Below are 26,022 nucleotides of genomic sequence, written 5' to 3'. Positions count from 1 at the left end.
AAAGAACATTATGGATTCTGTTCCTGTGGTCTTAGTGGTCCATCTTTTTTCCATTGTTTTTTAGTGGCACCTTTATTTTATGTTAAGTTTTTACTTAAAATTTAGCCTGCTTCTGAATGTTTTATTAATCGGTTCCTAGACAACATCACCCTTTTAGCTGACTGTTTCTAGTTAAACTAGGATATTTCTGGAAAAAGAAGACCTGATGATCATGGTAAAAGGTCTACTCTCAGAGACCTCCTTTAACCACCTGTTTCAACACCTCTTCCTTCCTTAAGACATCTGTTGCAATATTTTGTAATCTATGTCTCTGAAGGTGGACATCTGGGATTGGTTTAAAGAGAGAATCAGTTTTATTTTAGGGCAAAACAACCCATGGGAGTCTGTATATGAAGGACAATTCAGGAGTCAGGATGCTGTGGAAATTGGCTCTTCTGGTTGAATAAACACCACTGGAAGACATTTTTACATTCAGCTCCCCTACAGTTGTTGGGTGTTTACACTGAATCATATTCATTGCAGGGATGTACTGAGTCACCTCCCTGGGTGAGCACTGCTGATTCATTCGCTGCTCCAGGGTTATTCTCTATCCTTCAATCATGAAGCATCAAATGTGTTTTGTCAGCCTTTTCACTGCTGTGACTCAAAGACCTGACAAGAACAATTTTAAGGAGGAAGAGTTTATTTGGGGGCTCAAGGTTTCAGAGGCCTCAGTCCACAGACAGATGGCTTCATTCCTTGATGTTTGAGGTGAGGCTGAACATCATGGTGGAAGAGTGTTGTGGAAGGCAGTGGCTCACATGATGATTAGAAAGGGGAGAGAGAGAGAGAGAGAGAGAGAGAGAGAGAGAGAGAGAGAGAGAGAGAGAAATATTCCACTTGCCAGATACAAAATATATACCCCCCCAAAGCCACATCCCCAATGACCCACCTCCTCCATGCACACCCTACCCACCCTTCAGTTACCATTAATCCCATAGGGAATTAATTCACTGATTGGGTTAAGGCTCTCATAACCCAATCATTTCTCCTCTAAACCTTCTTGCACTTTATCACACATGAGCTTTGGGGGGACACTTCTCATCCAAACCACAACGAAATGGAACCAGAATCACATGCATACTGACCAAGGTTAAATGGGAATGAACATCTTTATTACAGGTAACGTACTACATTCATGGACCTGCAGGTCTCCAGAAGTTATACATACAACAATTTCAATTTCAATTTCAATCATGTCTTTTCATTTGCAAGATACATTAAAGAAGGGTACTGAGATTGAAGGATTTGCTTAAACTTTCAAAATTAACATGGATAACCAGGTTATGTAATACCAGCTAAAAGCATAACATGTACTTTTACATAGCAAGTTGAACCCTACTTTTCAACACAATCATCTTTATTGCTTATAATCTGTTTAACTATGTTGGAAAGTTTCCCTGGAATTTTAGTAAATATTATCTTGCATTTATTCAGCATGAAAGATTTCTTTAAGCTTGCAATTATTTTCTCATCAGAAACAACTACATTTTGATTCTATGATAGCACTATTCTTGTGGAGTAGTGGGCAACAGGAAAAATTTTTACAGTTTATGTTATGGATAATGGTTGATATTTCTAAGCGTTTAGAAGATATTTTATTTTCATGGATTCAGATGTTTTAGGCTAAATTTGTAGTACTATAGTGCAATACAAAAATCCAATAAAACATTGTCATAGTCAGTTTCATTTAACTCTATATTATTTGCAACATGTTCCTACTATAGGAATGAAGTCTAAAGAGACATGATAAATTTCTTCTTGCTTTGATGTTGAGTCAAACTCTTCTTTCAGTTTCTTTTTTTTGATTATCTGGAGATCTGAAATAAAATAAATTATTAAATTAACTTTTATATTGGGCTAGAAAGCAAAAAATGCTTTCTTTGAAAGATATTTTGTGTTCTATAATTTTCAGATGTAGTTTAAAGATTAAAAATACTTAAACTACATAATATTTAAAGTAAATGGGTGATTTTAAAAGTAGTTTTTCCGTATTAGCTTATCAAGTGCCAGATGCAACTAATCTTCTTGTGACTGGAAAATAAGATCATACTTATTGTCTTGCACAAAGGAGGTACTTAATAGAAATCTTTTATCAGTTTGTCATACCTGGTGACTTCTTCTGAATGTCCTGAGTTTTGAGCAATATTGTCTGCTGAGGATCCTCTAGAGGCTCCTAAAGAAAAAAAGAAAAACCATAAATTTAGTCATTTATCATGAATGCACTTTAGAGTTATTTTGAGCTTGAACCTGGGAGTGAAAGATATTTTGTTACCCCTTTATGGGGTAACAATTGTTATTGCCTATGTGATAAGGGTGTGTGGACCACCAGGGCAGATTGCATTGGACAAAGACAGCCAGAACAGTATCTCTCATTCCACATGTTCCTCTATAGCATGGCTTTGTCAATGCCCCATTGAGAAGCAGAATATAATCTCTTTCCTGTTGAAACTGGATTCCCTCAGGGCTTTTGTAATCAACAGAATATGGAGGAAGTATTGAACATGACTCCCCAGTCTAGGTCAGAAAACGCCATACAGCCTCCACCTGGTTGCCTTAGAATGCTTGCAACTGGAGGAAGCAAGTCCCCATGGAAGAAGTCCTCCTGCTCTGAGACTGCCATGCTGGAACGGCAGATGTGATGTAGAATCCCAGCTGAGCTCAGACTTCCAGCCATCCCAACTAAGGCTCCAGTTTGTGAGCAGATTTGCCTTGGACCCTTTGAACCAGCCCACCTGTCAGCTGGGTACCAATCAATCAACATCAACATCCAACCAAGCCCAGCCTGAATTCCTAACCCACAGAATTCTTGTGATATAATAAAATAGCAAATGGATCAGTCACCTTGAAACTGGAAAGTCCATCTTTTGGGGATAAGAAGACTTGTTAAAACAATATTCAGAAGGAATATTGATTTAGAGGGCAATATAAAATATACAAATAATGAAGTCAAGCATGTGTGTGTGTGTGTGTGTGTGTGTGTATGACATGTTAATTTGTTGCTTAACTTTCATATCTGCTCTTTTGCTTTTGACTTAAAACCACTGGAACTAATCTAATAAGATACTCAATCCCTGCTTATGATGCCTCAGTTTTTCAGGTCCACCCTTATTTACTGTATCCTTTTTGGAATATAGGAAATGGAAAATTTGGTCTATTTTTAGCAACATACCCTATATTATCTCCCTGTTTTCTGAATTTCCATTTACTTTCTTAATCTAACAGAAATTTTACTCTTTTCTAAAAATACTACCAGCCCAAATATGTTTTTGTTTTTCTGTCTTCTTACTGCTGACCTGGAGATGGGCAATGTCCTTGTATTTGTTCCCCGTCCCATTTCCCACCCTAAAACTCATGTCATCAGATCATACAATCAACCACTTAAACTCATTGTAATCTATCTACAATTGGAATAATTCTCAGTTGACTTTATCATTGGCTTATTGTCACTTTACTACTACTTCCTTAATTTAGTAATTTCAATGTACATGTGAGTATTCCACCTTGGGTCTCGATTCCTTCAGCGCCTGGTCTTTGAGATCTTATACGTCACCTCACTCCAGCCATTAATTCTCCTGGGCACTCTTAGACCTTGTCATTACCAGTAAATGCAAGCCCTTCTCAGTCTCAGTTTCCTGCATTAACTACTTGGCTTCCATCTTTTATTTCTCTATCTCACTCTCTCTGGAACCCCAATCCCAGTAACCCTTTCACTCCATCGGGATTTGCCAATCCTTCCACTTTTCATCGTTCCTCCAAATTGTGACCTGTTCTCTCCCTTCATACAATTTAAACCTCATGGTCACTCCCTCACATGTAGCTTTGACTTCTTTACCCTTTCCTCATTTTGTTATGCTCACTTGACAAACCTAGAACCTAGTTAAATCCAACTGTCGGCTTGTTCCTTTCCTGCACCTATAGGTTCATGTGGCTGGAGAAAAGGTGCAACCAGGTGGAGCAGCTTCACTTTAGCTTCATGGGCACCAGCATTAGGTGGGCTCTTAATGCTTTCAACCCATCCTATTAAATATCCCTGTTCATTCATTCTTCTACTCTCTTAGGCGATTGTTAACTCTTTTTATTTTCTCAAATCTCCAGCCCTCCCTCTATCTGCAAATTCATTCTCAGACAATGATTTCTTTTTTTCCAATTTCATAAAGGAAATAAAAGGAGGCAGGAAAAAAGTTTTACAAGTTCTGTGCCAAGAGCCACTCCCAGGCCTGCTTCTGTTTTGTGTAATCTGCTGCCTTCCTGTTAATGTGTTCTCATCTGGGTCACATCCTTACTTCCTTGACTAGATCTCATCCCCTCTTGTCCACACAAAGCATAGCTCTAGTAATTCATTCTGCTTCTTACTTGAAAGGTGCTTTTTGTTCCCTTCTATATCTTTTTCATCAGCAAATAAATAGTTAATTAAGGCCACATGACTGAGTTCTGACCCATGGATGCGGACAGAGTAAAGTGGACTGCGCATGGGCCCGGCGTTAGGCATTGGCATTCCCTCCTCCTTGGACTTCCCCCTTTCCTATTTCTCTCTCATTCAGATTCTACTGTGTAGAAAATGACAGCACCTTAAGGCAGAAGTTCTCAATTGGGGGTGATTTTGCCCCCCCCCCCAAAAAAAAAAAAACCACTTGGAAATGTCCGGAGACATTTTTATCGTTCAAACTGGTAGACAGGCCAGGCATGATGGTGCTCGCCTGTGATCCCAGCAGCTTGGGAGGCTGAGACAGGAGGATTGAGGCTCACAAGTTCAAAGCCAACCTCAGAAAAAGCAAGGCACTAAGCAACTCTGTCTCTAAATAAAATACAAAATAGGGATGGGGATGTTGCTCAGTGGCCAAGTACCTCTTGAGTTCAATCCCTGATATTGCCTCCCCCACCCAAAATGTAGTAGAGAAAAGTGTTATGGCATATCTAATGGTCAGGGACATTTCTCAACATTCAACAGTATACATGACAGTGGAGCCCCAGATCATCCCCCCAAAGTGTGTCCAATCTATTTTGACAGGTTGAGAAACCCTGCCCTAGGGATGGTAGAGCAATAAGATAGACCCCACGCCCCCATGAGCATGATGCTATCTCACACAATGCTCACTTCAGGATTATGGGAGAAACCCTTTCATATTCTTAAACTATCATCACTTGGAGAATTTCTGTAATAGGAGCTTAGTCTTCATCTTATCCAATATGTTCTATTATTCTTTTAGATAAAGAACTGCCTTGAACTTTTCAGATTAATATTTTCCCTTACACCGCAATATAAAGAACTGTCTTATATAATGCTCATTTTATAGTATTTAATATTTTGAATTTAGCACTCCATCTGGCTTGGTAGGATGTAACAGTGTCTCTTCAGTCTCTCTTGGATCTTCTAAGTTTGAAATTATGCCTGCTTGGTCTCAAATAGTTGTTTCCCAGATGCTGAGAAGGGTGATTTTTATTGTGGAGTATTTCCCAAGTCGATTCTCTGAGAAGAATAGCTACTATTCTTCTCCTCTGCTTAGGCCACACCTACTAGTTTAAATCAAAACAGTTACACATTCTCCATTCTAGAAATTTGTAGCAATGGTTAATTTACATAGGGGAACATTTAAACGTGTCTTTCAGGTTTTCTGGTACTTGCATTTGTTTGCAGGAAAGGAAAACTAAGATTTGAAAAACCTACATTCTTCCAATTTGCAAATGAGGAGTCTGACTGTCACTTAAACATTAATTGCAATAAGGTGAGGACTGCTGGGTTGTTGACTCCTGGTTCCATCATTGCAAAAGCACTCTGCGAATCCTAATTTAGTCTTAGTGCTGTGGGTCTTACTTAGGGTGTGATTTGAGATGTTCAATTTGTGAAATTTCAAGGAAGCTGAAAGACTGAGACCAACGCCACACCAGCAGGAGAGGCCAAGAGAAACCAATAAAAAGTTGAAATATGATATTTGCTTACACTGTCCACCATTTCAATAGAACTGGGCACTTCTAGATTGTTAATAGTGAAGACATTCTCCAATGGTAGACTCTTTCAAGTGAGCAACAAAAGGATCTCATTTATACCCTCTCTTTCTGCATCCCCACATACTGCAATAGATAAGCTGGCCATGCTGAATTGCAGCAATGCTACTATCTCATCCCTTTATTTGAAAACAATGGAAGGTAATTTTCACATAATGCACTATTATCTATAAATGAGATTTTAAAAATGTTATCTGTAGAAGAGTATGAATTGAAATGGAAGAGATACACCCTGGCAGTTTGGTGCGTGAAAAGGTGAATGAAGTTTTATAATTTTGTCATGCAAAACATTTTTAGAGGCCTTATTCCAGAAAAGGGTAAATAATAACTCATATATAAAGGTTGTGTCAGAGTTTATAGACTAGACCCCTGGTAATGGATTCAACCTTTCCACAACAAATCAAAAGTATTGTTGTATGCTCACATGAATATACAGCAGTCATTACCTTAAATTTAAAACTCACTATAAGCCACGAACACAGAGAGCGGGATATGAAGGCTGTATTGTACCAGTGTGGTCTGCAGAGAATTTCTTCATACGGTTTTTGCCTTGTTGAAATATATGTTGCAGTTCAGAGCTAAAGGGATTACTTTTGAATAGTCATCACGGAGGTTGATTACATGCGTATATCATATTTAGCTGGACCCTGCAGGCTATTATTCCATTAGCTACGCTGGTCTCGCCATTGTCAAAAAGTTGATCACCTAATGTTAAAAGACTGTGCTTTCTGTTGACCTTATCAAAATGACTCAAAAGGTTTGGCTAAAAAAAAAAACATAAAATTCAGATTATGTTTTATGAAGCTGATTAAGAATAAATACTATGTGTGAGAATGCTCATATCTTATGGGTGATCTTAGCATTATGCCATTATCGGTGATGAGAAGATATTTTGCTTTTGTATTTCAGCACATTTTACTTAAAGTCACAGATTCAATTTTAGTAGAAATAGTACTTCTAAAAAAAGTCTCAAGCTGATTTCTGAAAAAAGAACTCAAGTCTCTCTCTTGTCCACCACGTATTAAAATCACATAAAATAAACATAGTGGAATGAAGCCAGTATATCCAAACTAGTATGACTGTACATATACAATGACCTAATTACAGTGGAGTTCTATAAGGCCACAATTACTGAAGAGAACAGGGTCTTGTGTTGACAAAGTAGGTGTCACACTTCAGCAAATCACATCCAATAATAAACAAAAATTTAACTGTTTATTTTTTAAACTGTAGTTGTATAGCTTAACCCATTTAAAAGTTGAGGAATTTTAATGAGTTAAACATATTTGGAAACCTTGAGATCCACTACCAATATCAGGCATATTTAATAAGCCTGACTTTTAACCTATTTTATTATGAATTGACATGAAGATGTATCTTTGAAAGAGGTATTGATGAGTATGGCTTTATTATTTACAATAACATGTAAAATTTTCATTGGAATTGCATCATAAAAGCTGTCCCTTGAGAACAAAGACGGTTTTGAGGCTATCTCAGTTGAACAACTAGTCTGTGAATTATGCTCTCAGGAATGGTGATGGATTGGTGTAGATCTGTGTGTTCTCTTTGGCATGGTCTTCCTGGTAACTGCTGGTGTATGAAGTGGCTGGTCAGGGCTACAGGCTGTGATCCTGGAACACAGCCAGGCACTAATTTTGGCCTCATTAACACTGTTCTCTAATCGACTGAACTTTTCATCAAGTGGAAGCTTCCTAATATTTCTTGTACTTGCTTGCTCTCAGCCACCCCACTTGACACTCACATGGAGAAGGAGTGGGGGTCAGTAGAAGGAAACAGATGGCACGTTCAACTGGGAGTTTGAAGAGACTTTAATGAAGGGACTATTGAGAGATGAAGGCAGGGCTGAGGAACTAATAGGGGAAGTGTAGACACCCAGGGACTAGCCATAGGGGGATGCCCGACCATTATCATCCCTGGGGCTGATGGCTAAGGGGGAGAGGATGGTGCTACCGGACCCTGAGTGAGAGACGAAGGTTTAGAAAAGGAATTACCCAGCAGAATTTAAAGTGGCAATTGTAGAGTGTCACAGCTGTCAGAACCGAACTGAGGCGAGGGGCAGAGGAATAATATCCCACGCTCCACCTTCCTGAGCACTGATCTCCTGAGGACTCCCTTGGGCTAAACCCAAGCCCCAGATGGGAAGCAAGTGAGGCTGGGATGCAGTATGAAGTCCATCTCCTGGGACACAGAGAAGGCAAGGCAGGAGAACTGATAGTGTGTGAGTGTGCACATGTGTGAGCCAATAGCACATAGTAATCACGAAGCACAAATGCTATCTTTCAGCAAAAAATTCAGCCACATGAAGTGTGGTTTAAGTGTCAACGTATTTGACATCGACATGTGATTTGGTACTTCTTTTTACCTTCTCTTTTCTCTGTCCCTTCCTCCCTGCCTCCCTCCATATACCCCTCTCTCCCTCTCTCTCTCTCTCCTTTCCTTTTCTCCTTCCCATTATCTTTCTTTCTTTTTATAATATTAGTTTTTCATTCATGTCTCCTCTCATTATAGAGTTTTATTAACATTTCACAAACCAAAGCCTGAAATTATAGCTACACTCACTCAAAAACGTTAATTTTCTTGGTGATATTTTCCCATTCTTTGTTGTTACCACAAAACAACACAAAGTTAATCTGTTCTATTTATGCTCTGAAATCATGATGCATTAATTCTAAATCTGATGGGTATGATAATCAAGATGGAAACTTTTAAGTTAGGAGGCATCGTTCAAGTTTTGGTAGACTCTTTTAAGTGTCAAAAAGTGACATGTGTCTCTCATATTACAGGCTCTGGCATATGGCAGAGTTCCCTTTCCAAGGGCTAATATCTGAAACCTGTTCAAATTTAAGTGAGGATCAGAAGTATATTCTAACTCAAGACTATAGTTCTTTTTTCCTAAAGTACCATTATCTTAAATAGAAAGGGAGTAGACCTGGACTGAGATGTCACATTCACATAGAATTATGAGTTTTTTCTTCTAGGTATCTGAACTTTTAATGAAAGTGTTGATACAGGTCTATGAATCTATTCAGACAGCAAACTAATTTCCTAAGATAAACAAAGTTCTGATATATTCATGTAGTTATTTTCATTTTTCCTATTGTTGCTATGTTACAAATTCTGTATTATTTTTCCAGCCAAGATGGACTAATAGAAATCAGATTACCCACTCTTTTGGCCTCCCCACTAAAAAAAAAATACTTGGACAAAATACAGGAAACAATGATTTTGAAGACTTTGGATAACAGAAAACAAAGGTCAGTGATCTCCTCGAGAAATAAAGCAAACATAATGAGCCCTATAACTGTTCTTGCTTCCTTCCTTGAGTAAGTTTCCAGGCCATGGCTCATAGAAGAATAACCCAGGAGAAACCCTATAGACCCCCTTGAATTGAGGGAATGAAACCTGAGAGAGTGGGGACACCAAGGCCACTAGAGTTTGCGACTAGTACTACAATGGACTGAATGTGTCCCTTGCCAGATTCATATGTTGAAGCCTAATTCCCACTGTAACGGTATTTGAAGGTGGAGTGATTTGGAGATGGTTAGGTCATGAGAGTGGACCCCTCATGAATGAGTTAGTGCCCTTGGAAGAACAGACACAAGAGAGAAGATAATCTTTCTCTGTGATGTGAAGCTACTGCAGGGTCCATCTGCAATCTGGGGAAAGGGCCTTCAGCAGAACCAGGTGACCATGTTGGCACCCTGATCTCAGACTTCCTAATTTCCAGAATTATGACAAATAAGTGTTTATTGTTTAGGCCACATAGCCTAAGAGTACTTGCCTAGGTAACATAATATCCCAAACAGCCTGAGACAGTGTAACAGAAAGGAGAGAGGCATAGAAAGGGAGAATTCTGGAGATACATAGAGGTCAAACTTAAGTATTCAACCAAGTACAAGTCAGAGTCTCTATGCAGGGAAACTACTTAAGACCAGAGATCAACACCAAAAGGACACAAATGTATGTATCCACATACATATAGGTTATTTTTCCTAAAGTAACAGTATCTTTAATTAATTAAAGTAGTTATGCCTACTCCACCTGGCTCTGACCCTATCAGCAGATTGTAAGAGAAAAGACTTGAAAGTATTGAACTGTTTCCAGGTAACTTTATTGCCTCTCAAAACAAAGCTCAAGAATATTTATGGAAATACAAAACTTTCCATCACACACACACAAACAAAAGTGACATTTACAATGTCCAGTGTCATCAATGAAAAATTACAAGATATGCAAAGAAAGTATAATGAAAAGACAAATTACTCAATCAAAACAAATCTAGTTCCCACAGTTGTTAGGAGAAGGAACAACAATATTAAAACAGCCACTATCATTGCATTTCAGACATTAAGAAACATTATAGAGAAACGAAGGTAAAATTTTTAAAAAAATGTGATTTGGCAACCTGTGCAATCAGAAAAATGAGAAATTATACCCCACCATTTGATTCAAATGTAAAAAAAATTCAGCACCTTTCTCTTTGACAAAAAAATATTAGTGAATCTGAAGATAGTTGTAGAAACTATTCAAAAGTAAAATGAAGAAAGAAAAAGATTTAAAGATGATCAGATTATGAGCTATAGGACAGGTTCAAGTATCCTAATAAAAGAATCCCCCCTTGTCCATGGGAATTCACTTTAAGACCCCCAGTGGATGCTGTGGTATGCGTTGAGCCCTATTTATACCAAGTGTATACATATACCAAGTATATACTAATGGGCATGTAGCACATACAACATGAATATGCTGGACAAAGGGATGACTCATTCTCTGGGAGGGGTGGAGTGTTTTGGCCTCCCCACTAAAATCCCCACAGAGGGAATTAGGCTTCAGCATATGAATCTGGCAAGGATACAAGAGTTTATCACACAACTTAAAATGATGAAAAACTTTAACTTAGTTCTTTATTTATGCTAATTATAATTTAATATTTTCAGACTGCGGATGAGCATGGATAACTGAAACAATAGAAAGAAAAACTGTGGATAAGTAGATAACTACTGCCCATATGTTATTGGAGTTCTAGAAGGAGATGGAAGGAAAATTGAAAAATACCAGAACAAAAATTATGGCTGAAAAGTTTCCAAAATTTACAAACTCCATAGATCCACTAGGTCAAAAACCTCCAAGATTAAGTAACTTAAAAGTATTCAAAGAAAAACAAAACAAAAGCCCTGTCAATAACCATAATTCTATACCCAATGAAAATATCTTTTGAAAATGAAGTAGAAAATAAAGGCTTTTCAGACAGACAAAAAGTGAAGCAATTCATTAACAGCAGATCTATATTATAAGAAATGATGATGAATCACTCCTGCAAGGTAGGCGGGCCTGCAACCCACCGGAAAAAGAGGAGCACCGGCCTGCTGAGAGGCAGAGCCGCCCCCCACCCCCCGCGCCTGCCAGGTAGGCGGAACTGGAACCACCGACAGAAAAGGCCCAGTGGCCCGTGGTGGGACAAAGCTTCCAATCACTCCTGCAAGGTAGGCGGGCCTGCGACCAACCAGCAGAAGAGGAGCAGCGGCCTACTGAGAGGCAGAGCCGCCCCCTCCCCCTGCGCCGGCAAGGTAGAGGGAACTGTGACCACCCACAGAGCAGGCCCAGCAGCCTGCTGAGGGGCAGAGCCGCCCCCCACCCCCCGCACCTGCCAGGTAGGTGGAACTGTGACCACCGACAGAAAAGGCCCAGTGGCCCGCGGAGGGGCAGAGCTTCCAATCACTCCTGCAAGGTAGGCGGGCCTGTGACCAACCAGCAGAAGAGGAGCAGCGGCCTGCTGAGAGGCAGAGCCGCCCCTTCCCCCCGCGCCTGCAAGGTAGATGGAACTGTAACCACCATCAGAACAGGCCAGACCTGCAACCGACAGACAGAACAGGCCCAGTGGCCTGAGGAAGGGTAGAGTCGCCCCGCCCCCCGCGCCTGCAAAGTAGGCGGACCTGCGACCCACTGGCAGAACAGCCCCAGAGGCCTGCAGAGGGGCAGTGCCGCTGCCTGCGCCTGCAAAATAGGCAGAACTGCGACCACCGACAGAACAAGCCTAGCGGCCCGCAGAGGGACAGAGCCGCCGCCCATGCCTGCAAGGTAGGCGGACCTGCTACCGACTGGCAGAGCAGGCCCAGTGGCCTGCCGGCGTGGTAGGCACATTGCCCCAATGGAGGAGGGGCAGAACCGCCACCAGAGCCTGCGAGGGACACTTTGCAATTATACAAGACCAATATAAATATATAGGGGGAAAATTCAATAGCACAACAGTTTCACCAAGTAGAAAGGAACGTGAACAGTATGAAGAGACAAGGAAAGAAAGGAACACAAGCAATGCAGGTCAACTCAACGTTAGAAGAGGTAATAGCTGCAGCAGATGGAATGTCAGATAAAGAATTCAGGATATACATGCTTCAGATGATCTGGAGTCTCAAGGAAGACATCAGACAGCAAAATCAGACAATGAAAGATCACTTCAACAATGAATTACATAAACAAATCCAAGAAGCAAAAGATCAACTACACAGGGAGATAGAGGTTATAAAAAACAAACAAACAGAAATCCTAGAAATGCAGGAAGCAATAAACCAACTTAAAAACTCAATTGAGAATACTACCAGCAGAGTAGAACACTTAGAAGATAGAACATCAGACAATGAAGATAAAGTATATCAACTTGAAAAGAACATAGACAGCTCAGCAAGACTGTTAAGAAACCATGAGCAGAACATCCAAGAAATATGGGATAACATCAAGAGACCAAATTTAAGAGTCATTGGGATACAGGAAGGGACAGAGTTTCAAACCAAAGGAATGAGCAATCTATTCAATGAAATAATACGAGAAAACTTCCCAGACTTGAAGAATGAGACAGAACCCCAAATCCTAGAAGCCTACAGGATGCCGAATGTGCAAAATCATAAGAGACCCACACCTAGACACATTATAATGAAGATGCCCAACATACAGAATAAGGAGAGAATTTTAAAAGCTACAAGAGAAAGGAAGCAGATCACATTTAGGGGTAAGCCAATCAGGATAACAGCTGATCTTTCAACACAGACTCTGAAAGCTAGAAGCTCCTGGAATAACATATTTCAAACACTGAAAGAAAATGGGTTCCAACCAAGAATTGTGTTTCCAGCGAAATTAAGCTTCAGGATGGAAGATGAAATTAAAACCTTCCATGATAAACAAAAGTTTAAAGAATTTGCAGCTAGAAAACCATCTCTTCTAAACATCCTTGGCAAAACATTACAGGAAGAGGAAATGGAAAATAACAATGAAAACCAACAGTGGGAGGTAGGACAGTAAAGGGGGGAAAAATAATCAAAGAGGAAAACAAACCATGTTTAGTAACATAAATAAACAAATATGGCTGGAAGAACAACCCATATCTCAATAATAACCCTAAATGTTAATGGCTTAAACTCACCAATCAAGAGACACAGGCTAGTAGAATGGATCACAAAACAAGACCCAACAATATGCTGCCTACAGGAGACGCATTTGATAGGAAAAGACATACATAGGCTGAAGGTGAAAGGTTGGGAAAAATCATATCACTCATATGGACTTCGGAAACAAGCAGGAGTGTCCATACTCATATCAAATAAAATAGATTTCAAGCCAAAGTTAATCAAAAGGGATAAAGAGGGACACTACATACTGCTTAAGGGAACCATACACCAACAAGACATAACAATCATAAATATATATGCCCCAAACAATGGTGCAGCTATGTTCATCAAACAAACTCTTCTCAAGTTCAAGAGTCTAATAGACCACCATACAATAATCATGGGAGACTTCAACACACCTCTCTCGCCACTGGACAGATCTTCCAAACAAAAGTTGAATAAAGAAACTATAGAACTCAATAACACAATTAACAACCTAGACTTAATTGACATATATAGAATATACCACCCAACATCAAGCAGTTACACTTTTTTCTCAGCAGCACATGGATCCTTCTCAAAAATAGATCATATATTATGTCACAGGGAAACTCTTAGACAATATAAAGGAGTAGAGATAATACCATGCATCTTATCTGATCATAATGGAATGAAACTGAAAATCAATGATAAAAGAAGGAAGGAAAAAGCATACATCACTTGGAGAATGAACAATCGGTTACTGAATGATCAATGGGTTATAGAAGACATCAAGGAGGAAATTAAAAAATTCTTAGAGATAAATGAAAACACAGACACAACATATCGGAATCTATGGGACACATTGAAAGCAGTTCTAAGAGGAAAATTCATTGCTTGGAGTTCATTCCTTAAAAAAAGATAAAACCAACAAATAAATGATCTCATGCTTCATCTCAAAATCCTAGAAAAAGAAGAGCAAAACAACAGCAAAAGAAGTAGAAGGCAAGAAATAATTAAAATCAGAGCTGAAATTAATGAAATCGAAACAAAAGAAACAACTGAAAAAATTGACAAAACTAAAAGTTGGTTCTTTGAAAAAATAAACAAAATCGACAGACCCTTAGCCATGCTAGGGAAGAGAAGAAGAGAGAGAACTCAAATTACTAGCATACGGGATGAAAAAGGCAATATCACAACAGACACTTCAGATATACAGAAGATAATCAAAAATTATTTTGAATCCTTATACTCCAATAAATTAGAAGATAGTGAAGGCATCCATAAATTTCTTAAGTCATATGATCTGCCCAGATTGAGTCAGGAGCATATAGACAACCTAAACAGACCAATATCAATTGAGGAAATAGAAGAAACCATCAAAAGACTACCAACTAAGAAAAGCCCGGGACCGGATGGGTATACAGCAGAGTTTTACAAAACCTTTAAAGAGGAACTAATACCAATACTTTTCAAGCTACTTCAGGAAATAGAAAAAGAGGGAGAACTTCCAAATTCATTCTACGAGGCCAACATCACCCTGATACCTAAACCAGACAAAGACACTTCAAAGAAAGAAAACTACAGACCAATATCTCTAATGAACCTAGATGCAAAAATCCTCAATAAAATTCTGGCGAATCGGATACAAAAACATATCAAAAAAATTGTACACCATGATCAAGTAGGATTCATCCCTGGGATGCAAGGCTGGTTCAATATACGGAAATCAATAAATGTTATTCACCACATCAATAGACTTAAAAATAAGAACCATATGATCATCTCGATAGATGCGGAAAAAGCATTTGACAAAGTACAGCATCCCTTTATGTTCAAAACTCTAGAAAAACTAGGGATAACAGGAACATACCTCAATATTGTAAAAGCAATCTATTCTAAGCCTCAGGCTAGCATCATTCTGAATGGAGAAAAATTGAAGGCATTCCCTCTAAAATCTGGAACAAGACAGGGATGCCCTCTCTCACCACTTCTGTTCAACATAGTTCTCAAAACACTGGCCAGAGCAATTAGACAGACGAAAGAAATTAAAGGCATCAAAATAGGAAAAGAAGAACTTAAATTATCACTATTTGCAGATGACATGATTCTATACCTAGCAGACCCAAAAGGGTCTACAAAGAAACTATTAGAGCTAATAAATGAATTCAGCAAAGTGGCAGGATATAAAATCAACACACATAAATCAAAAGCATTTCTGTATATCAGCGACAAAACTTCTGAAACGGAAATGAGGAAAAACACTCATTCACAATATCCTCAAAAAAAATAAAATACTTGGGAATCAACCTAACAAAAGAGGTGAAAGACTTATACAATGAAAACTACAGAACCCTAAAGAGAGAAATAGAAGAAGATCTTAGAAGATGGAAAAATATACCCTGTTCATGGATAGGCAGAACTAACATCATCAAAATGGCGATATTACCAAAAGTTCTCTATAGGTTAAATGCAATGCCAATCAAAATCCCAACGGCATTTCTTGTAGAAATAGAGAAAGCAATCATGAAATTCATATGGAAAAATAAACGACCCAGAATAGCAAAAACAACTCTAAGCAGGAAGTGTGAATCAGGCGGTATAGCGATACCAGACTTCAAACTATACTACAGAGCAATAGTAACAAAAACAGCATGGTACTGGTACCAAAACAGGCGGGTGGACCAATGGTACAGAATAGAGGACACAGAAACCAATCCACAAAACTACAACTACCTTATATTTGATAAAGGGGCTAAAAGCATGCAATGGAGGAAGGATAGCATCTTCAACAAATGGTGCTGGGAAAACTGGAAATCCATATGCAACAAAATGAAACTGAATCCCTTTCTCTCGCCATGCACAAAAGTGAATTCAAAATGGATCAAGGAGCTTGATATCAAATCAGAGACACGCCGTCTGATAGAAGATAAAGTTGGCTACGATCTACATACTGTGGGGTCGGGCTCCAAATTCCTCAATAGGACACCCATAGCACAAAAGTTAATAACTAGAATCAACAAATGGGACTTACTCAAACTAAAAAGTTTTTTCTCAGCAAAAGAAACAATAAGAGAGGTAAATAGGGAGCCTACATCCTGGGAACAAATCTTTACTCCTCACACTTCAGATAGAGCCCTAATATCCAGAGTATACAAAGAACTCAAAAAATTAGACAATAAGAGAACAAACAACCCAATCAACAAATGGGCCAAGGACCTGAACAGACACTTCTCAGAGGAGGACATACAATCAATCAACAAGTACATGAAAAAATGCTCACCATCTCTAGCTGTCAGAGAAATGCAAATCAAAACCACCCTAAGATACCATCTCACTCCAGTAAGATTGGCAGCCATTAGGAAGTCAAACAACAACAAGTGCTGGCGAGGATGTGGGGAAAAGGGTACACTTGTACATTGCTGGTGGGACTGCAAATTGGTGCAGCCAATTTGGAAAGCAGTATGGAGATTTCTTGGAAAGCTGGGAATGGAGCCACCATTTGACCCAGCTATTCCCCTTCTTGGTCTATTCCCTAAAGACCTAAAAAGAGCATGCTACAGGGACACTGCTACATCGATGTTCATAGCAGCACAATTCACAATAGCAAGACTGTGGAACCAACCTAGATGCCCTTCAATAGATGAATGGATAAAAAAAATGTGGCATTTATACACAATGGAGTATTACTCTGCATTAAAAAATGACAAAATCATAGAATTTACAGGGAAATGGATGGCATTAGAGCAGATTATGCTAAGTGAAGCTAGCCAATCCCTAAAAAACAAATGCCAAATGTCTTCTTTGATAGAAGGAGAGTAACTAAGATCAGAGTAGGGACGAAGAGCATGAGAAGAAGATTAACATTAAACAGGGATGAGAGGTGGGAGGGAAAGGGAGAGAGAAGGGAAATTGCATGGAAATGGAAGGAGACCCTCAGAGTTATACAAAAGTACATACAAGAGGAAGTGAGGGGAAAGGGAAAAATAATACAAGGGGGAGAAATGAATGACAGTAGAGGGGGCAGAGAGAGAAGAGGGGAGGGGAGGGGAGGGGAGGGGGGATAGTAGAGGATAGGAAAGGCAGCAGAACACAACAGACACTAGTATGGCAATATGTAAATCAATGGATGTGTAACTGATGTGATTCTGCAATCTGTGTATGGGGTAAAAATGGGAGCTCATAACACACTTGAGTCAAAGTGTGAAATATGATATATCAAGAACTATGTAATGTTTTGAACAGCCAACAATAAAAAAAAAAGATTTAATGTGGGAGTTCCAGAATGATAAGAGATGGACAATTATGTAATATTTATTTTTTTTATTATTTTTTTTATTGGTTGTTCAAAACTTTACAAAGCTCTTAACATATCATATTTCATACATTTGATTCAAGTGGGTTATGAACTCCCATTTTTACCCCATATACAGATTGCAGAATCACATCGGTTACACATCCACGTTTTTACATATTGCCATACTAGTGACTGTATTTGAAGAGACAATGGTTGAGAACTTTTCAGGACAGCAAAATCCAGGGATTCAAGAAGCCCAATGATGATCTTCCCAAACAGCATGTGAGAAGAAATCCACAGCTAAATTTCTTCAGAGTGAAATTTTAAAACTCTAAATAGAGAAAATCTTAAAATAATACTTGGTTAGGGGCCTTGGGTTGTGGTTCAGTGGTGCAATGCTTGCCTAGCGCGTGTGAGGTATTGGGTTCAGTCCTCAGCACCATCTAAAAACAAATAAATAAAATAAAGAATGTTTGAAGCATGATAGTCTCTTTTTAAAAAAATTGCTGGATAGGCCAGGCACAGTGGCACACACCTGTAATTCCGGTGACTTGTGTACCTAAGGCAGGAGGATCGCAAATTCAAAGCCAGCTCAGCAATTTAGTGAGTCCCCCAGAAACTTAGCAAGATCCTGTCCCAAAATAAAATAAATAAAATAAAATAAGCTGTGGATGTGGTTCAGTGGTTAAGCATCCCTAGATTCAACCTGTGGTACAAAGGAGCCCTCATGGCCTATTAACTCTTAAAGTTTCCACCTCTTAAGCTATTTGGTGGCATCTGAATTTTGGGGAAGAAACATTCAAACTATAGTAGATGATATGTTTAATGCTATGAGTTTTAAAATAAATACATAAATATATGCAGTAAGAATGTTCTCATAGCAATTTGATCTTGGAGTTCTCAGATTCATTCTGAACTGTTAAGAAAATAAATTTCTGTTCTTCATAAATTTCTCAGTCTCAGGTATTCTGTTATAGTAGCACAAACTAAGATACCATCTTAACCAGCAAAGATTTAAATCTTTACATTGTTGTGCAACAGATACATGTAACTTTTTCATACACTGAAACTGTATATCCACTAAACACTAATTCTCAACTCTCCCCCAACTACTGGCAAATATTTCTTCAAGATCCTGCCTTAAAAAAAAAAAAAAAGATCCTGCCTCAAACTCTTTTGGAAATATACTCAGAAGTGGAATTGACAGATTGTATAGTAATTCTACTTTTAGTTTTTTGAGGAGCCTTTATAATATTTTCTATATTGGTTGTACTATTTTACATTCCTACCAAGAATGTATAAGGGTTCTAATGTCTCTACATCCTCACCACACACTTGCTATTTTCTGTTTTTTTTTTTTTTTTTAAATAATGGCCATCCTGGGGCTGAGGATGTGGCTCAAGCGGTAGCATGCTCGCCTGGCATGCGTGCGGCCCAGGTTCGAGTCTCAGCACCACATACCAACAAAGATGTTGTGTCTGCTGAAAACTAAAAAAAAGTAAATATTAAAAAATAATAATAATAATTAAAAAAAAATAATGGCCATCCTAATGAGTGTGAGGTTGTATCTCATTAAGATTTCGATTGGCATTTCTCCCTATGAGGAGTTGCTGAGCATCTTTTCATATGCTTGCTGGCCATTTCTAAATTTCCAGAGGATTTCTATCCAGGTCTTTTGACCATTTTAAAAACTAGGGTCATTTCTTTTAGTTGAAGTTTCTTATAAATTCTGGAAATTAACCCTCAAGTATTTATAATTCATAAACATTTTCTCCAATTCCATAGGTTGCCATTCCTTCTAGGCTCATTGTTTCCTTTGATGGCAGAAGTGTTTAAACCTAATGGAGATTCATTTGCCTGTTTTTGCTTTGCTTTTGATATCATACCCAATAAATCTAATGTCCCCCCCCCAAAAAAAAAAAAAAGAAATGATGAAGTCCTTAGGCAGGGGGAAAAAAGATATCAGATGGAAATTTCTATCTATGCATAGGATTGAAGTGTGTCAGAAATGGTGAGCCCATGAGAAAATATTAAAGGGTTTAAAAAATCATTAAATTTTCAAAAATGACATTTGACTACTTACAGATAATAACAACATAGTCTAAGAGTTATAATATATGTAAAAGTAAAATGTACCCTAACAATAGTGCAAAGGTGGGGAAGGAAGAAATGAAAGTAGGCTATGGTAAAATTTTTAAAAAAATATTTATTTTCCAATTATAGTTGGATACAATACCTTTATTTTATTTATTTATTTTTATGTAGTTCTGAGGATCGAACCCAGGGCCTTGTACATGCTAGAGGTGAGCGCTCTACCATTGAGCCACAATCCCAGCCCCGTAAAATTTTTATACTGTGTGTTAAATGATCTGATGTCACTTGACGGTACACTGAAGAATTGAAAATATATTACTTTCACTTTTACATTTTAGTTTATACTTTTTATTTTGAATATTTTGGTTAATAATGAAGAAACTCCTAAGATTAAAAAATAAACCTTCCAATATGAAAATGAGGATGTTTGTAACCCCAAAATTAATTTGAAAATCTATTCTTCTCATATATTTTCCTGAACTGAAGTTGGAGGATGAGTTCAAAGCAAAAGCAAAGAGTATTTAATCTTTACTCCGAAAGTTTAGTTTTCTCTGGCCAAAATGGGTAATACATCTAATATGAAACTAAAGTCTATTATCTAGATTTGGATTTTTTAAAATAAAACAACAGAGTTTGGAAAATACACAAACCCCATGGATTGTGTTCTTTTATGAACATACTATTTTAGAATAAAGGATTATGTAGGATCATGCATTATCATTTTCATTTATTTATTTATTTAAAAAAAATAGTTTTATTTATTTATTTTTATGTGGTGCTGAGGATTGAACCCAGTGCCTCACACGTGCAGGGCAAGCGCTCTGTCACTGAGCCACAGCCTCAGCCCTGCATTATCATCTTTTAAAAAAACTACTTTATCGAGCCATGATTGACATTATAGGAGCTGTATATATTAAATTTATACAATCAAGTGAGCTTGGAAATAAGTGTAAATCTGTGAAATCATCAGTATAATTTATAGACAACACACCTATCAATTAGACAATATTTTTAAATGAATAATCTAGAGATGTAAAATGTAATTTTTGTAAAAATTGAATTTTCCAGCGTATGCTAAGAATTCCAAGAATACATGCAGTAGATCTACAATATCCAGTGCAAAAATATAACAAGATAAGTAAATATGTACCTCATCTGTAGCATAGTTTCTAGAAATTTATCTTTCTTGAAGAATTAAAACAATTCCCCCACCAAAACCAAGAATTCAAACCGTATAGATCTCTGACAAGGTATATTTTCATAAGAATAGTGAGTCTACTTAAAGCAATGACAGTGATAAATTATGTGGAAATAATACCATTTCCAGGTGATTGATATATATATATCTGCTTCTCAAAATGTGGTCCAAACCAGTAGCATCATATTACTGGGTATTTGTTAGAAATACAGAATTTCAGGTCTTACCCCAGACCTAGTAAACCAGAATTTTTATTTCAACAGAATGATAAAGCAATTCATGGGCTCATTAAAGTTTGAGAATCATTATTTTATATAATCTTCCTCTTATTTATTTTAAGTGTTTAAGGTGGGAGCAAACTAGCATGCTTGGTAAAAAGACTAGCGGATGTTCCTTCTTTTATTTCCTGGCAGAATTCAGGTCATAAGTAAAAACGAAATTTGTTTCCATGGATTGAGAATGTATTTAAGAAATATATATATTTTTAGTTGTAGATGGACACATCTACAACTTTTTAAAGTTATTTTTATTTGGTGTTGAGAATTGAACCCAGTGCCTCACACATGCTTTGCCTAGCCCTTGAGAACATATTTTGTGCTAGGGAATGTGGTTAGCACTTAATGAAAGACTCCACTGCTCTGGGCTCCAGGTGTTGTTATTCCTGTTGTATAGACGAGAACACCAAAGACTGGAGAGGCTAACTTACCAAATGGCGGAGCCAATAACTGCTCACTGGAGATTCAAACCCAGGTTAGATTGATGTTAATTAAGCCCAAATTCACAACTTCTGTGTTTATTTTTACATCAATGAATTCTGAAGAAGGAACAAAGTCTCATAGGCAAGTGTACTGTGTGAGGCTTGGCAAGATGGATTTATTTGACTTTGTGCCAAGAACTGGAGCAGGAAGCCTATTTAGTTCTTAATTGTTGTTTGTCGATTTAATTTCTTGTGTTTTAGAGACCCTTTCTAATGCAGCAGCTGAAAAAAAAAAAAAAACACCCAACCAGGAGCCCAGGGATCTCCTTTAAAACCACTCATGTGACAGGCTGGCCATGACAACTTAGGCCGGACTAGTGAGACTCCTAATCCAGGATCCTGTCGTTTAAGTTCTTGCCTTTATTCCATTATACTTTGACTGGACCCCTAATGGATTCAGCTTCATAAAGTCAGAAAAAAGGGGGAAGAAAGCAATTTATTCATGTTTTCATTGGAGCTCAGGGCAGACATGAAATTTCTCTAAAAATGCAAATCATTTGGTGCCACACAAGTGAAACTCGGTAGCTCAAGTGCTTAGAGGAAAATGCTTTCCCAGGGCTAATGTTTTTGTGCTCAGTGATTGAATAAATCGATCCATTTATTACAACATCTTCACTTGAGTTTTTTATCCCTAGATGAATGTATCTAAGGGTACTAGAGGACTTTTCTCTATCACTAAGAAATTGATTACACTTGTTAATTTGGTTTTTAATCCTAGGTATATCAAATAAATACCATAAACAAGTGTAGAAGAAAGCAATATAGATCTGTTCAATATCAGATTTATCAAAAAAGGATTTAGTAAGACTCTGAGATGTGAAATACTAATGTACAGACTAAGCCCTTACTTATGTAATATGACTTTAGACAAGCTCCGTATAAAACTGAAAGAAACTATTTCTGAAAACAGAAACAGTGCACTTTTGTTGCATTAAAGAAAAATCCCCAGAAGGCCTCCCTATCCAAGGTATTTAATGTGAACATTCGTTTTTAAAAGATTTCTTGTCTTTTGCCCAGCCATTCTTGTTAATACATGGGGCAACGTATCACAAATTTTTTTTATGTTACATAAAGCAAAAATTACATTTAACAAGTGTAAGGTTAGTCATAAAAAATAGATAAAACAACACTCTTTAAAAGCTAAGATATCACAGGAAGGGTTATTCATCATTCTTTTCAGAGAAGGTGAAGACAATGAGAAATAAAAATCCACCACAAAGACCCCTGAAATGTCACTTAGACTGGGTATGACCATTATGACGTGTGTTTTCTAGAGCCCAGACAGCCAACCAATTGCTCAGTGGACAATCTTATGTCCAAACATATTTTTTATTTCACTTGTATAATAATGAGTGAAAAAAATAGAGTCACATTACTCTCAAAATGATACTTATTTTTTTCCATACTAGGGATTGTACCCAATGGGTGCTTAACCACTGAGCCACATCCCCAGCCCTATTCTAAATCTTATGTCTAGAGACAGGGTCTTGCTAAGTTGCTTAGGGCCTCACTAAATTGCTGAGACTGGCTTTGAATTCAGGATCCTCCTGCCTCAGCCTTCGGAACCACTGGGATTACAGGCATGCACCACCATACCTGGCTCAAAATGATACAAGTTTTAAACTGCTTCTCCAGAAGTGGACATAGTTTATGTGAATATACACTGTGCCAGTCACAAATGGTAATCCCTAATTGTTTGTTATTCATTCAACAGATACTCATTGAATGTCTATGAAGAGAAAAACATACATTTGTAGGGTGCTGGTGTATAGTGGCACTCAAATTAAATTGGTAACCTGAATCTTGTCATAGCTCTCTGGATTAGTACATGGTCTTCAGAGAGGAAATGAGATTTTATGTACAATGTCTTAAAATCAATAAATTTAGCAGAGGGCTTGAGATTCCAAAATGAATACAGACTTTAACAGAATGCATATAAATGTGTCTTAATACTTTTTCAGAAAAAATGGACTGCTAGGTTTTTCATGGGGCAAAAGTTTGAAATGCAGCGACTCTCTGTGTTGGAGCATATCTTCTCAACACTCACAGATGCACAGCATAGGATTGTGTCTGTGGTTTGACAGATAAGTAGAAGTCATATTTTAAAACCTTTTTGTGGTTTGAATTTAGTTTTATAATCATTATTCCTTTATAATCTTCAGATTGTAGACATTATCTGCAGTATCCTGCACAACTGCTTAGAGGTAGTATATACTTAATGCTTTTTTTTCCCCTGAATTAAAACAGTTTGCAACTTCTGATTGGCTTTTAAAAATGTGATATAAGAAGATGTTGCCTGGAACAGAGCAGATGATCAATAAATGTCTGTTAAAAGGCAGACAGAATGAATGAATGCATATGTCTATTCTTAGAAGTTCAGGAAAGCACAAAAGATCTATAATGAAAACAAACCTTTTGGTTTGAAATGCCACTTGAAAATTGTTCGTCCAGACCGATGTACTCTTTAATGACTACATAAGAAGTAGTTTTTATGGAATGGTTTTCCTGTGGAATATTTTGTTTGCTCAGTTGACAAGTAAAGTAGAAAAATATTCAGTCACAATTTCTGAAGTACTTCAGAGAAGAAATGAGAGTCTGTGCTCAACTTCTTAAAATAATTTGAAACAATTCCTTAACTTTAAAGAAATACCTATTTTTTTCACTTCCAGTTTTATTGAAGGAAGGAAGGTTTCAGCAACGCATATTATCTTAATTTTTGTGGAGTCAGATTTTCTTATTTTAAAGTTTGTATTTGTGCATTATAGTGACACATAATAGTAGGCTTCATTTTGACCTCATCCTACAGGCATGGAATACAATTTGCTCCGTTATCGTCCCCTGTACTTCCTCTCTCTCTCCCCTCCTCCTGTTCCCCGTCCTGTGCTCTACTGGTTTTCCTTTTATTTATTTGTTGTTTTTTTTAACGTGGTGCTTTATAGATGTACATGAAGGTAAAATTCACTGTGGTATGTTCATCTGTGCACACAGCATAATCTGGTCAATTTCATTCTTCTGTTCCTCCCTTTCCTGACCCTCCTCCCTCCCCCTCAATCTCCTTCCTCTTCTCCACGGATCTCCCCTTCTATTTTCTGATTTCCCATTCATTTCCCCTCTAGCTTTCAAATGAGAGAAAACATTTATAGGGCTGGGGTTGTGGCTTGGTGGTAGAGCAACAAACAAATAAATAACATTTACAACCCAAAATATTTAACAACAAACAAATCAATAACATTTACAACCAAAAATATTTTTTAAAAATTGATATACACAATGGAGATTTACTCAGCCACAAAGGAGAATGAAATGATGGCATTTGCTGGTAAGTGGATGGACCAGGATGGACATCATGCTAAGTGAAATAAGCCAGATGCAGTTGTTTCAAGAGGTAAGAGATCTCAAGTCCACCCTTCCCCATACAGTTACTAGAGCACTCCTGAGCACAGGGGGAGAAGAGAAAAGAAACACTGGCTTTGGAGGATTGTTTATTCTTACTACAAAAATGATCTGCTTCTCCCAACCTTACCTTTTTAGGTTCTATTGTATTATGGTTCAGGGGGGAAAGAAGTGTTGTATCTTAAAATCAAACATTTTGTATAGAAAGGCATTGTATAAATTCTACTTTCATGGATGGGATTATAGCAATACTTAGTGATATAAGTTCCCGGAAAAATACAACTTTATGGCTAATCTCACATAAATGATTTAAGATGAAGAAATATTTAGGAAGTCTTTTCATTGAAAAGTCCATTCTCTCTCTCTCTCTCATCTATCTATCTATCTATCTATCTATCTATCTATCTATCTATCTCCCTTGTCCCACACACAGCCATTCTATAATATATATATATAATATATATATATATATATATATTTTTTTTTTTCACACTGTCACCTCTCATCAAGGTGATATTCTGCATCATTCTTAACTGTCTTCTAATCTAAGAAACTGGAAATAAAAAGCAAATTCTCTATGTAGGTTAAAGTTGTGTTGATTTGCTTCCACACAGCAGGGCAGTTCATCCCACATGTTGGAGAAGTCAAGTAGATGACATACCAGCTTGAATGGAACCCTTGATATATCCACACATGGAAACCAGCCAGGTGAAAACTGTTCCCCAACACAGTCTCTGCCCTCACATGTGCCGCTCTGTTCTCCCTCTCACTGGAGCTAACCTGTTTTCTTGTTTGAGTGTTGTCATCAACTCATCCTTTGCTTTTTGGCCTTTGCTATCTTGTTCAGGGTTGAAAAGTA

The 26,022-nt window shown here is 37.7% G+C and overlaps 1 protein-coding gene across 1 annotated transcript in view; it reads right to left on the bottom strand.

Annotated features, from left to right (window-relative positions):
• Positions 1-1,144: 1,144 nt before the first annotated feature.
• Ttc29 (tetratricopeptide repeat domain 29) overlaps positions 1,145-26,022 on the bottom strand; it is a 226,937-nt gene continuing 202,059 nt past the window's right edge. The window contains exons 11-12 of the mRNA XM_046459089.2: positions 2,149-2,215; positions 1,145-1,859 (exon numbers count right to left, since the gene is read on the bottom strand). Of these exons, the coding sequence (XP_046315045.1) occupies positions 1,817-1,859; positions 2,149-2,215 (110 nt within the window). The 3' untranslated portion in view covers positions 1,145-1,816. The remainder of the gene's footprint in view (positions 1,860-2,148; positions 2,216-26,022) is intronic.

This window comes from Marmota monax, unplaced genomic scaffold (assembly GCF_021218885.2).
Source record: "Marmota monax isolate L192 unplaced genomic scaffold, Marmota_monax_Labrador192_F-V1.1 WCK01_AAM20220418_F8-fsc00002, whole genome shotgun sequence".
NCBI lineage: Eukaryota > Metazoa > Chordata > Mammalia > Rodentia > Sciuridae > Marmota > Marmota monax.
The sequence above is the reverse complement of the archived record's forward strand: the minus strand, read 5'-3'. Positions and strand labels throughout refer to the sequence as shown.